The sequence below is a fragment of the Narcine bancroftii genome, chromosome 9 (assembly GCF_036971445.1).
Source record: "Narcine bancroftii isolate sNarBan1 chromosome 9, sNarBan1.hap1, whole genome shotgun sequence".
Classification (NCBI taxonomy): domain Eukaryota; kingdom Metazoa; phylum Chordata; class Chondrichthyes; order Torpediniformes; family Narcinidae; genus Narcine; species Narcine bancroftii.
In genome coordinates, this window is record NC_091477.1 from 52,863,164 (window position 1) to 52,878,005 (window position 14,842).

The following is a 14,842-nucleotide window of genomic DNA, read 5'->3' on the forward strand; positions in this document are numbered from 1 at the left end:
TAAGAGCATTTAGAGCAGTTTTCTCAGAAATGGTCAGCATATGGGTTTGTGAGGGACAGGTGCCTAATTGAAGTTTTGAGAGCGATAAAGGAATTAATTACGGTAGGGTGGTAGATGTGTACGTGGATTTTTGTAAGGCATTTGACTAGGTGCTGCATGGTAGACTCATTCAATGGTTAATATTACTCTTTCCTTGCTGAGGACAATATCACTTGAAACCTCATCCACTTTTTTTGCAGTTGGTAGAAATGGCTTACAATTGTGCTCACTGTTTAGGTCTGAACTATTGGGTTCTGGTTAAAAGATGCAAATTTGCACCCCTTTAAATAATAAAGTAAAACACAAAAATCTGTAGACCAATGGTTCTCAACCTGAAAATATTGGCAGGCAACCAAAGAGTGGGGGTGGAGGAGAGGTGTGGTCTCAAAAGCAGGTGATAGAGAAGGGAGGGATGGCTGGGTGAAGGGAAGGGAATTGGAGAGGGGAAGGGAGAGGGGGAAGAGGAGAGCAGGTTAACAGAAACCGGAAAAGTCGATGTTAATGCCATCTGGCGTGAGAGTGCCCAGACAGAAAATCAGGTGTCCTTCCTCCAATTTACAGATGGTGTTGGTGGGACAGTACATAAGAACATGGACAGAAATGTGTAGTATGTGAGTGTGACACAGAACTGAAATAGTTGGCCTCTGGGAGGTCTTTGCAGACAAAGCAAAGGTGCTCAGCAAAACGATCTCCCAATCTGCGCCGTCTCTTCGATGTAGAGAAGGCCACAAAGGGAACAGTGGTTGCAGTAAATCAGTCCTGTGGATAGACAAGTGTTGCTTCACTTGAAAGGCCCATTTGGGGCCCCAGACCGTGGTGAAGGAGGAGGCGTGGGCATGTTTGGCACCTCCTGCAGCCACAGGGGAAGGTGCTGGGAGGAAGAGAGATTGATGGGGAGGAATAAGTGCACGAGGGTGTTGTGGAGGGAGCAGTCCCTATGGAAGGCAGAGAGGGGAAGATGTGTTTGGTGATGGGATCCTGTTATAAGTGCTGGAAATTCCAGCGGATAATGTTTTGGATGCGGAGACTGGTGGGGTGGTAGGTGAGGATGAGGGGGATTCAATGTTCGTTGCATTGGAAGGGGAGAGTGTTATCGGAGATGGACCAGGTGAGTTTGAGATCAGGGTGGAAATAGGCTGCAAAGTGAATGTAGTGGACAAGCTCATCGCGGGTGCATGAGGCAATCCCGACGTAGAGGAAGAGTTGAAGGGTCTTGCCTGTGTTGCCTGGAACATTAATCTGTTAAACAAATGGAAGCATGATCATTTCAACATTTGACTTTTATTAAAAAGAAATCACAAGGTAAGGATTACTAAATATTTTTCAGATGGAAATTCCATTACAATTTAAACAACTGGCAAGAAGAACCCCCTTAATCTCTCTTCTCTAACCCTCCCTCCCATTCTTCAACAATAGAGAATGAAATTAAACCTAAAAGTATCTGATTGGATCATAAACTTAAATAATTGAAAGTACTTGTATCTTTCACTTTCAGTGTGGCCAGTGTCTAATGCAACTTGATCAGACATCAGCTCAACAGCCAGCAAGTATTGTAACACAGCATATTTCAGTTCAACAGATCAGTAGTAACAAAAAGATTATGCTCATCATCTTATATCACTATAAGCTGTTTGTGGAGCAGGAAATTATGTTGTTAATGAACAAATTACATGATAAAAGTGAAAGTTATTTTTAATCCTGTTATCATCAATCTGAAAATGTTTAGCTACTCAGGACTCCCGTAAAGAATCCAAACGGGTTTATTTATCTTTTTCCTTTAGACATTGGATTCATAAGGCATCCTTCTTTTTGGTGAAGGACTCCCAAAACATTATTATTCTACAGATTTTTACTACTCATTTTAGAATTGGTACTGCAAAATGCTCTTCCACAACCAAACCAGTCTACTCCATTTTAACACCCTTTGGCCTATTGTGTTTCACTGCCCCTCCCGATGGATCAGGAATTGATTGATCACATACTGAAAATTACAATCTGGTTGTCAACAAAAACTTTATTTCTTTTACCAGTCTGGCCCTCAGATGCATTTCTTAAACTAAGTAAATTAAGTCACAGGAACAACAAACACTAAAATGTAGATTCAATGTTGACACTTCCACCTTTAAAGCAAAACTATGTATATAGGATACTGCAAAAACACAGTACAAGAATTAATATCGTGCAAATTCGCTCAGGACAAAGTTCTCTGCTGTTCCCAAGCTGGTCTCTCTTTGCCAGTTCAATATAGCGATTACTCCAATAATAAGATTATTGTTTCTCTTCTTTCTTCTCTCCACTTTCAGTATTTTCTGTGCTGCCTGAGCTCTCCCTCTCGGATGCCATCTATGAGTCAACAATTAAGCAATTAATTTTGCATTTTCTTTTTGATTTAAATTTTATTGAGTTCTTTAAAGTTTCCCCAAACCCTCGAGTTAAAGTTATGTACATCATAAGTTACAGAAGAAACATCCATAAAATAGAAACAAACAGGGCAACAAAACAAAAAAATCAATAATAACCTTGTGTCTATTTGGACCTCTAATAACAGAAAAAACTGTTCTGTAATATGCCTCACGACAGCATCCACCATATTCCCCCCCCCCCCCCCCTTTTGCAGGAAACCTATACATTTGGCTAATTTTTGTGTATAAATATCCAATTTATCAGAGTGTATGCAAGACGTGCATTCAAACACTGCCATTTTGTCCATCTCTGAGGCTCACTCCTGAAATGATGGTCCCTGAATTCTTCCAATCTCCAAGTATAACTTGCCTTCGTACCATTATACTTGTCTGAATCCAACTGTGAGAGTATTTATCCCCAAATAAACCAAGACCGAGTCTGTTCAGATATGATGAAGAACTAACTCAGTACAATCAGCATACAGAATGCAAATATCTTTCATGGATGGTAAACATTTTAACCATCCTTGCAACTGCAGAAAATTTATCATAAATCCAGCTTTACCTTTTTGTAGGCAATTTCAAAGAGCTTTAGCGAGGCCTGCTGTAAATTGGATGCTGCCGCTTTGATGGTTTCCCCAGTCTCAGAATCCTTACGTGCCAACAGATCCTTCACTTTTGTAATCTCTTCTCTCAATTTATCACACTGTGCATGTATATAAAAAAAACCATTAGAAATTGCTTTTAGAGTTAATGCACTTGGCAGCAGTCTGTAATCCTAAAGTTATACCTCATCTTTTGGAAGCTGATCCTTGAACTCTTCCATTTTAGACTCTGTGTCATGAATAATTCCTTCAGCAGTATTAACTGCTTCAACTGTTTCCTGTGGGGAAAAAACTCAATCCAATTAGTTAACTGGTTAATGTTTACGTGATTACATTCATTTTTAGTCATTTGTGGATAAATCAGTGGCATTTAAAGCAAAATACAATTCTGATTATCCGAAATCAGGTTCTCCAAAATCCCCATTTATCCAAAAATATATTTAAATTCCAGATAAATGAGGATAACCAAAACAATAAGAAATCCTCATTTATCCAATTATTTTTTTAAATATAAATGGGAGCCAAACTGACCTCACAAGGTTGAAAAAAATTTCCTCGACGAAATTAAAATGACGATTGTCCTTCTTTCAGGTAACTGCTTTCTCATTCAATTTCTTCTTTACCTTCCTTCCTCTATTGACTTTTCTCCCCCTCAAACTGTGCCGCTGTCTCACAGCCACAAGCAGTCGGAAGAATCCCTTGTCCCAGTACCATCAAGGAGAGCAGCCTCCCAGCAAAAGCAGAGACCATGGGCTACAGGTGGGAGCAGGTGTCAGTGATTGGCAGTGGCCAGCATTTTTTGGTGAGAATAAATAATTATTTTAATGCTTAAAAAGCCCTCTCTTGTTGCTTGTTGTTGTTTAAACATTGATACAAGTGATTTGCTGTTGCTACTGGGCTGTTTTTTTTTTAAACGACCAGTTCTCCAAATAAACCGTTTGTCTGACGTAGGCCTAGTCCCAACCATTTTGAATAATCGGAGTTGTACTGTACCAGAATTTGGCAAGAAAGCCTCAATTAAATTGCAAAGAAAATGCATTTAAATAAAAATGTATAAATGCAAGAAAATACAATTCTGATTATCCGAAATCATTCAAGCCAAGTAGACCATTCTGCTGGTCACATCATGTTAACTTGGGTCAAGTCAAGGGGTGTCATGTCAACTTGCGTCAAATCACATTGAGTCGCGTCATGTAAAGTTGTGTCACATTGTGTCAACACAATTTTCCTTCACTGAAGGTGTGCTGGCTCAAATTTACGCAAGTTTTAAGTGCTTATTTGTTTCCTAAATATTACCTCCTTGAAATCTGTGGAGAACTGGGAGTATGGTACACCCTTCTACAATATACTCTAGATCAATGATTCTCAATCTTCCCCCCCCCCCCCCCACTTCCCCTTACATACCACCATAATACCTTACTAACCATAGAGCATCTATTGTTTAGGATGACATTAGTACTCTGTGGTTAGTAAGGGATTACTCAAGGTGGTATATGAATGAGGAAAAAAGATTGCAATCCACTGCACTAATTTCCCCTCCCTAAACAACCCAGTTTGTATCCCATTAATAAGTTGACCTGTTCACTTTAAGCACAGTCAACATTTCTATTAACCTCCTTGTCCAATTTCACTTCAAAGATTAACTCCATCTTCTCCCTTTCTACTGAGAGGGATTTTGGAGGCATTCTCTTGGTCAAGACTAATACAAACTATTCATTCCAAGCCTGCCCCAAGTGCATATCATGGTTCTTATTCTTGTAGTTTTCTCATCTTCTCCCCTTTTGAGATGGTCCCCAAAATATGCTTGTAAAATGGTCATGTTATTCTATTGCACTCCTACCCAGTATTCTACATTACCTCTTCCTTGTTAGAAATGTTACTTCCGGTTCCTCTCCATTACTTACCTAAATTTTATGATCTGATGATCAGTACTCAACTGTCCTGCCACATCCATATGATTCATCTCAGATCTAACACTTGATTCAATTGAAGACAGGCCGATCTAAGTTCTCCAATTATGAGGAAAGGCTAATAGTACCTCAGTGTCACTATTTAACAGCTCTTAATCTGATTTATCTTACTACTGAATATCTGGGAACTTGCCAACTTCTTGTTTTGTTTTTCAATAGATCCATGCCTGGCCTTTTAAGCATATCCTCTCACCAACACTACCACCCCACCATTCTATTATTTGACTGATTAGATTTATCTTGATTTTCATGCAAAATAAGAAAACGAACTTACTTTTCTTCTTCTGTCTGCTTCAGCATATTTCTCTGCATTCTTGATCATATTCTCAATGTCATCCTTGCTCAGACCACCAGAAGACTGGATGACAACTGGAATGAAAAGTGAATTTTCAATGGATAAAAACAATGCAATTCCAAATAGCCCACATTACCCTAAATGAATGATCACAGGATATTTTTGGTTTCCATTTTAATAATAAAAACAAATGATCTTCACTTTGACATCCCTTTTTTTGTAAAAAAAAAAGTGAAAATATTTAAAAATAATGAAATTGAACATTTGGAACTTTGTACCATTTATACCTTTGAATATACAACTTTTACTTACTTTGCTGTTCACGGCCTGTGCCCTTGTCCCTTGCAGAAACGTGGACAATACCATTGGCATCAATATCAAATGCAACTTCAATCTGAGGAACTCCACGGGGTGCAGGGGGCATTCCAACCTATCAAAACAAAAACCGTACATTTCTAAATCATAGTTAGTATGGGGTCAACTAACATTTAATTGCCCTATTATTGACATCCAGTTTGATTTGTTGGAGAGAATATTCAGCAGGCATTCAGGTAGAGATCCATCAATCACAATGTACCCATTTTCAATGTGAACTATATCTAATTAACAAGGCTTTCCTGATAGCATTCTCCAAACTGCAACCTCCACTGGCTAGGACATGACCAGTATAATAAGGAAAAGTGCCCTTTAAAGTCAGGCATCATCCCAACATAAAAATACATAGCCACTGGATAACAATCAAGGAAATGCTAACTCTCTACTCTTGCAGTGTGTTCACAACTTCTTCAGTTTCATTATTCAAGATAATTAGGATGGATGTTGAGATCCACATCTTACTAGAGAAAAATTGCGAAGACAATCATTACTGAAATACAACCTAAAAATGTCCAACCAATTTTTATTGTGCAAATATGTACAGTGGCTATTTTTAGCAGTATATTTAATAACCTCACCCTATGTTTATTTGTTTAAAGGAAATTTCAAACTACATTACAAGCTTCTCAAACAGAAATCATTATCCACATCAAACATCAGAACTCACCAAAGTAAACTGCCCAAGAAGCTTGTTGTCAACTGCCATCTCTCGCTCACCCTGGAATACTTTGATCTCAACCTGTGTCTGTCCATCAGCAGCTGTTGAAAAGATCTGCAAAACAACAGCCAATGCAAATTGCACTTCATTTGGGATTTCCATATGTTAAAGCTATATTTTAAACACTAGTAGTTTTATTTACATAGTCTGAAATCATTCTAATAATCATTCAGCGAACACAAAGTCAGACTCATTTATCCCAGTCGGATTTCAAAGTGCAGGTGTCACTAATTTAATAAAATTAAAAGTTACAAATAAAAAAACTGATCTAAAAATTGGCACTCATTTCTCCATTAACAGGATTTTTTTCATTGTATCTCCATCCCAAATCAGTTTGTGAATAATCAACTTAATTCTTTGTGATACCAGTGAAGTTATAAAGCTTTCTGAACAGAATTGATTTATGCTGTGGTGTACTTTCAGGTGGAGAAATAACATTATCATCAAGGAAGGCTGAGAAATAAAAAAGAACTACAGCTGCTGGAAATATGAACAACAGAATTGGAAATACAGAACAGATCAGAATGCACCTGTGGAAAGAGAAACAGATTATATGTTTCAGGTCAAAGACTGAGAACAGAAAAGGAAACAAATGAGCTTGTAAAGCACCAAGAAGGGTGGAAGAGGGGCATGTCTCTGATAGAGTTCAATCAGCATGACCATGGGGATAAGCTCTTGACTATCTAGTCAAGAGAATGGCAGTGAATGGCAAGTTAGAAAAAGAGAAATCATTTGCATAATTTTAGGCAAAAATAATGTGCAGAATACAATACACTAATTTCAAATCACAGTCCATTTTACAAATAAAATTATCTTCTGCTAAAGCTGCTCAAATCCATACCTGGCCTTTCTTTGTTGGAATTGTAGTGTTCCTGTTGATGAGTTTGGTAAAAACACCGCCCAAAGTCTCAATACCCAGTGACAAAGGGGTAACATCAAGAAGGAGTACATCTGTGACATCACCAGCAAGCACCCCACCTTGGATGGCAGCTCCCATAGCAACAGCTTCATCTGGATTCACCGACTTACTGGGGGAACGGCCAAAGAGCTCTTGAACTGTTGTCTGAACCTGGGGAAGTGAAAGATGTTATCAGCAAAAATGAAATTCCTAGCACACACATATAAATTTTGATCCAGTCATTAAAAAAAGTTAAACAGCTTGAAATTTTGTATTTAATTAATTTTCATCTAAAATTGTTTCTATTTTTATACCACTTCAAGGTTCCAGTGTCAAAAGACAGGATACCTCACCCAAAACTGCTATCCCTTACATGAATGACCAGACAACTTCAAGTGGTACTCAACAGCAGAGCCCAATCTAGTGCTTGCATATTTTTCAGAAGTATCTGATCTCTACCATGCCTCAGATCAGCAGAAATTATGAAAACAAACACATTTTCTTTAGAACATAATGAACAGAGAATTGATAGGAATTCTGTTTGGTCATCTCAAGCTTCTCAACAAAATTTTAGGTCAGAACAATGTGTTTACGTTGAACATCATGATATAGTAGAATTTTAGACCACAATACCCAACCCTTTTCTCCCTCAATTATCCCCAAACTGGTTTTAATATCTTTTAGTCACTCACCTTTGGCATTCTGGTCATTCCACCCACAAGAATGACCTCTCCAATGTCACTTTTGTTGACCTCAGCATCTTGCATTGCTTTCTGGCAGGGTTTAACAGTCCTCTTAATTAGATCTGCTACAATGTTCTCAAATTGAGCACGAGTAATTTTAATATTTAGGTGTTTTGGTCCAGAAGTATCCATTGTCAAATACGGAAGATTAATGTCAGTCTATTAAAACAGAGGAGAGATACTTCATAGTAAGTCACTGAGTAAATAAAAATATCTTAAGACCTTTGCTAATCACTTAAAATTCAATAAGGTCATATACAGACTGCACCTAACAGTAAAATCTGAGTACAGAAGTGCAGGTTTAAGAAATTATTAGAGCAACAAATTAAAAATTTTGGCATATTGGTGGGAACAGTGATAAATTAGTGGAGATAAATCAATATAGAAAAGAAGAATGCTGAAATAGCAGTAAATAATTCTTTTTAATTCACTTTAAACCAAACCAAGGAGATTTCCTAATGTTTTATGTTTTTAAGACATACAAAAAGGTAACAGGCCATTTCAGCCCAGGAGTCTGTGTCGCCCAATTCACACCCAATTAACCTACACCTTCAGTACATTTCAAACAGTGGGGTAGGGGGAGGGGGGGGAACCTGAGTCCCTGGGGAAAACCCACGCAGGCATGGGGAGAACATACAAACTCCCTACAGACATCGCGGGATTTGAAAACCAGTCCCTGTACGGTTTTTCATCTCTGTATTCTATTTCCTACAATTCCACTACAAGAGTGGCTATATTGTCAGCATTTTTTTACATCCGTGCCTTTTATAGACTGGGTTGAAATTATCAGCATCTTATTTCATCAAAGAACTGAAAATAGAACCTATTTTCACACAACCTTGAACCTCCTTTGCCATTTAATAAAATGATGACTGGTTGGCTATTTAAAATTCCACATTCCACTTGATCCTCACAAACCAAAATTTAAATGTCTCTGATATGAATGCATTCAATAACTAAAAGGGAAGCAGAGAATGTCAGGTGAATAAATCTCATTTTAGTCTAAAGTCACTGAGAGATTTTCGCATGGTTTAATGTTGGATGTTGGACTTGGATGTTGTTGGGAGGTTTATCCCAGTTTACACTCTTCAGTTACAGGAAAGTAAGAACCTCTTGGCATTCTTATATAAACATGCCATTCTTCTGAATAATCTTTCTTCACTGTACAACACCCTCAACCAAAAAATTAACTCAATCAAACCATACTGTAGTGTAGCTCAATTTATTCTCCCTTGGATGCAGAAACTAAAATGTCATGAACATGGTCTTGTACAAACAGAGCAACATTAACACTAATCCTTTATAACAAAGGCCAATACATTTTTAAATCACGTACCTACTCATATAACCTGCAGTGTTAACTTAGTGAAGGAAACAAAACACCCCAGTGAATATTTACAGGTAGTTTATTCCTGGAAAAAAAACCACACACACATACCTGAAGGGATGAAGACAGCTCACATTTGGCTTTCTCTGCTGCTTCTCTTACACGCTGTAATGCCATGTTGTCTTTGGTGAGGTCCACACCAGACTAAAGATTACAAAAAGCGTCTTAACATAGCATTGTGGGCAATAAGCTTTATTAGATTTGTCAGCTTGGGAAAATCAAATCATACAATAAAAAGAACAATGTGACATGCAACTACTTAATTTTACAGGGAAAGAATTATAGGAGGGCAGATCCAAGGCCTTTGTCAAGAAATTGAAACAGATCAGAAAAGGACAGCTCCATTCTTCCTACAGATGCTGTACCCAAGCAGCACACAGGACTTGGATGTTGTTGGGTAGGACAGCTCCATTCTTCCTACAGCTGCTGTACCCAAGCAGCACACAGGACTTGGATGTTGTTGGGTAGGCGTACTGATAATGTTCACATGAAGATTGGTTCAAGCTCAGGGCCAAGAGGAATCTTACTTTTGTGATTTTGTTGAAAGGCTTGGGTGAACTCAACAGCTAATGCAGTTCATCTTCTAAATGGTTCACAGGCTACAAATAAAATAGACCAAATTGTGCAGGTAGAGTCTGCATAAAATGATGAATGGTATGCAGAATAATTGACCAGTCTCCTATCCAGTGAGCCCATTTCAACAAGTGGACACTACTTCATCCTACATACACCCAGAGTTTTGTAAATTATAGGAAGACATGAGGCAGATTCCTTGCTGCACAATACCAGACAAACACAGCAAATCCTTTTTTTTGGCCAATACATCACCACTCCAAAAATTTCCTCATACTAACATTGATAGCTAGGAATTTGGCAATGGTAAGGCAATTGAAATTCAAGGCAAGTTGGTTCAACATTTCTGCTGGAGTCGCCACCTAGCCCTTTGACAAGAATAATGCTTTCTGAACACATAACAAGTGACATTTAGATTGATAACATAATGTACAATTGCTAGTGAACATAGTGACAACTGCACTGATCTCACAATGGAAGCAAGAATATTTATCAAGCAGACCTGATATAATCCAAAGAACCCTTTGCAGTGATTTTTCTAAGACAGAAGCTATTTTGCTGCAACAATCACTGCCATGCGACAAATAGTTGTCAATCCTTGAACCAAAATAAATGCAGGTAAAATGCTACTGATCTCAATCGTGATTTTCATGTCGCCCCCAACTTCTGTCAGTTGTAAATGTGTCCAATGTAGCTCATGACAAGGCAGGATAGCGTGAGTTTGAACCAATCTTAATGGTGGGATTAGTCACCTCTAAAGCTCCCGTTTCCAGTGTTTAGTAAACATGAAACTGTACTTTAGTTTAACAAGGGCCACTACAGATTCAAGTCTGGTGCTGGTCCTGAGCTTCTCCTTGATCTCGGACTGAATCCCTGGCTCTTTCATACTATTATTATGGAAGTAAACCTTACTTTTTTTTAATTTAAAAATGTTACTTAAAATGGAAACCTCCTATCTCCCAAATTTCAATGTACAGAGCCACTATAAATACAAACCTCTCTCCTGAATTCCTTGACGACGTGCTTCAGCAGTGCCTGGTCAAAGTCCTCGCCGCCCAAAAAGGTATCCCCATTTGTAGATTTTACTTCAAAGACTCCTTTCTGAATTTCCAGAATAGAGATATCAAAGGTGCCGCCACCCAGATCGTAGACAGCAATACTATACAAGGCAAAAACCAAGTTTAGTAGAAAAAAAAATGCTATTACATTATATGCAGTACACTGCACGTGTTGGAAGCATCATCCCAATCTCCCACTAATTGCAATTGATCTGTACACCCCACCCCACCCCCACGTTTAATAATTTTTGCCCCATGTTCACCTTATGGAGCTTAGTCTTGAATTTTAATTGACTGCAATAATCTTACTTCATCTTTGTGGAAAAACTACTTGTTTATTCTGGTCCAGAACAATCCAGCTTTAACAATCCATTTCCAGAGAATTTATAGTACGTAGAGTTCAGTCAACTCAACCGCTATGTGGCACAAAGCCTCCACATCGTTTAAGTCATCTTGTCAACACAATATTCTGCAAATCGTGCATTTAATTAATCTGTCCCTAACTGCACACATGATCTTTGCCTCAACGATTTCAAATGTTTCATATTTTAATAAAACTTCTCCCAACTTCCCTATGAATTCATTGGTGACTAAGCTTTAGTTTAGCCTACCAATGGAAGCAATTTTTCTACATACAGTAAAAGTCCTAAAATCTGGACTGCTTGGAGATTGGGTGGCCTGGATTTTCAGATTTTTCCAGATTCTCAGCCAGTACTTTTAAAATTAAAATTTTACGGAGGAATAAAGAAGAGATGAACAGGCAAATTTTAATAGATTATTCGTTGGCAAAGACAACATGCTTCACATCAAAACGAGCAGATTTAAAGAAATATTAAGTCAACACGACAAAAATGTAAACATTTTTTCTCCATTACAAAAGAGCATGTAATGCTTGAAATCATATTTAAAAGTGAACATTATAAAAGAAAAATACAGTATACAAATGAATTTCTTTGTAATAAGATTCCATGTATTAAGCATGGTCACTTGTTGTCACTGTGAATCTGTGACGCGTATACGTGCATTCACACAAAAGGCAGCTAAGTTTAAAAAGTTTGAGAGTCCAGATTCCTAGATCCAGAGTTTTGGACATTTTTTTTTAAAGATTAGATTCAATTTTATTATCATTGTGCCAAGTACAATACAAAGCCAATAAAATACAATTAGCATCTAAGTAGAAGTTAAAAAGTGCTATTTACAAATAACTACATGCAAATAAAAACAAGCATATTCAGCAAGCAAACAATTATAAAAGTACTGACAGTACAATGTGAGTGCAATATCACTCAGTGCTGTGATTTAAGATTCAGCCTCAGGAAAAAAAGCTCTTCTAACCAGATGGAAGGAGAGTAAAAAGTCCATAGTTAGGGTGAGGTGCATCCTTGATTATGCTTTCCACTCTGGCCAGATAGCATTTCTGATAAATGTTCTCAATGGTAGGCAATTGGATGCCAATAATCTGCTGGGCAGTTTTCACCATCCACTGAAGTGCTTTATGGTATGATATGAGCCAATTACCATACCACACTGAGATGCCGTAGGTGAGTATGCTCTCAATGGTACAGTGGTAAAAATCCATCAGTACCTTGGGACTGAGGTGTACTTCTTGATGTTGCATCTTTTTGATCTGAATTGAGGAATTCAGGGACCAGGTGAGATAATCGGAAATGTAGACACCAAGGAATATGAAGCTTGATACAAGGTCCACCACCACTCCATTGATACAAATAGGGGCAAGAGTGTGGCTTCCAGCAAGCCTGAAGTCCACAATGATTTCTTTGGTTTTCTGAGTGTCAAGCGCCAAATTGTTGTCTGCACACAACACAGCCAGGAGCTGGAAATCATCCACTCTGATCAGGCCAACCACCGAGGTGTTGCCTGCAAACTTGATTATGGAATTAGAACCATATACAAGAACACAAAGGTGAAAAGGGAATACAGAATGGGGCTCAGCACACAGCCCTGGGGTACACCAGTACACAGGGCGAGAATGGAAGAGAACAGTTTGGGGTCTGTTAGTCAGAAAGTCCAGGTCCAATTGCAGAGGGATGAGCTGATGCCAAGCTGGTGATCAATTTGGAGGGAATCATAGTATTAAATGTCAAACTAAAGTCAATGAACAGCATTCTGACATAAGAGCAGGAGCGTCGTAGAAATGGCATCCTCAGTCGATCTGTTGATGCGATAGGCAAAAAGGGTGACGGGCAAACAGGATTTCAAATGCGATAGAACCAGTCTCTTCAAGCACTTTTATGATGGGAGTGAGTGCAACTCGATGGAAGTTGTTCAGGCTCGTGGCAGTCAGATGCTTCAGCACTGGGATAATGGTGGCAATCTTGAAGCTTATAGGAACAACTGACTGGGCCAGGGACAGACTGAAAATGACTGGAAGTCCCCGGCCAATTGTTCATCACAGACGCTAAGTATGCGGCCAGGTATATCATCCAGACCAGCTGCCTTCTGTACATCGACTCTACCCAGAGAGTCCCAAACATCAAATATGGAAAGTGAGAGGCAGTCATCAGATGGAAGATCCACTTTGAAGGTGACCTCCTTGTTCTCTCGATCAAAGCAAGCATAGAAATAGTTAAGCTCCTCAGAAAGGGAAGCACAGCAGGAAGAGGGCACAGTACTAGGTGGTTTGTAGTCTAATAATCTGTATGTCATGCCACATGTGCCGGGGGTGCAAGGAGTTGAAATATTCCTCTATCTTTTGTTTGTATGTGTGTTTAGCCTGAGATTCCCCTCTTTCGGTTGGCCCTGGCTAAGCAGCAAGTCTTCCAGTCTCCAGATCTGAAGGCTGAATCTCGGTCTTTGACTTTTACTGTATAACTTAGTGAACCCCAACATTTTAAATACCTATATGGATCACCCATCCCCATAATTTCCTAACAGGAGGAATTCAATCTATTCAATCTTTCAGAACTTGAGGCAGCCATCATCACAAAAGATCCACATCACATTGGTCACAATCTCTTCTCACTGGCACCTTCAGGCAGGAGGTGCAGAAGCCTGGAGTGTGACAATTCTAATTTAAACAACATTTTTTTTCCCCCCATCAGCTGTCAGACTCTTGAACTTCCCTTTAATTCACTAACTGACCACAAAGTACTCTGGGGCCACTAAATCGTCTATCTCTTGAAATAGTATTTTTTTTAATTTAAATGCTCAATCACTGGAACTGTAAATATTTATCATCTTATTTTTGTCTCATGGCATATTGTGGTAATGTGGTGGTGAGAGCAGTGGAAGAAACACAGCCATGTTGACGGTCACTAACGACTGTCTTTATTCAAATTCAGCACGACCTTATAAGGGCAAGATGAGCTCAGTCACCTGGTACATTGTGACATCATAATCGCTGCCCAGGGTGGGCGCTGAAAGGGATGCTGGAGTTGGAGAGAAAACTCTAAGGACGCCATTTCCCTATGGCTACCTACCCCGTCACGTGGCGATACAAGCGGGGCCAGTTCACCACGAGGATGTGCCACACACCCCCCCAAGAACCGGCTATGTGTCCTGTTGTTTTGGCGGCCAGCCCCGGTGCTTGGACACAGCCGTCTGCACCAGCTGTGATAAGTCCAGAAGGGCCATCTTCAGAGGGTCCACCGTAAAAAGTTCCTCTCCCCACCGCCCCCACAATGTTCAAGGTGAAGGTTCCGCCAGACCAGTGCAAGACTTTGTATGGCCACTGTAGTAGTGCACCTTGTGGTCCCCTCTGGAAGAAAATGAACTGGGCTGAGTCGAGCTCTTCGGGGAGATGAAACGGCCGTGTGCCG

At 39.2% G+C, this 14,842-nt stretch overlaps 1 protein-coding gene across 2 annotated transcripts in view; it reads right to left on the reverse strand.

The window, feature by feature from the left end:
• Positions 1-1,301: 1,301 nt before the first annotated feature.
• The window catches only part of hspa9 (heat shock protein 9), a 45,735-nt gene continuing 32,194 nt past the window's right edge, over positions 1,302-14,842 (reverse strand). For both annotated transcript variants that reach the window (XM_069899171.1, XM_069899172.1), the window contains 10 exons: positions 11,002-11,164; positions 9,484-9,576; positions 7,995-8,204; positions 7,246-7,473; positions 6,354-6,458; positions 5,624-5,741; positions 5,291-5,385; positions 3,232-3,324; positions 3,007-3,147; positions 1,302-2,382 (listed from right to left, as the gene is read on the reverse strand). In XM_069899171.1, the coding sequence (XP_069755272.1) occupies positions 2,308-2,382; positions 3,007-3,147; positions 3,232-3,324; positions 5,291-5,385; positions 5,624-5,741; positions 6,354-6,458; positions 7,246-7,473; positions 7,995-8,204; positions 9,484-9,576; positions 11,002-11,164 (1,321 nt within the window). In that variant the 3' untranslated portion in view covers positions 1,302-2,307. The remainder of the gene's footprint in view (positions 2,383-3,006; positions 3,148-3,231; positions 3,325-5,290; positions 5,386-5,623; positions 5,742-6,353; positions 6,459-7,245; positions 7,474-7,994; positions 8,205-9,483; positions 9,577-11,001; positions 11,165-14,842) is intronic.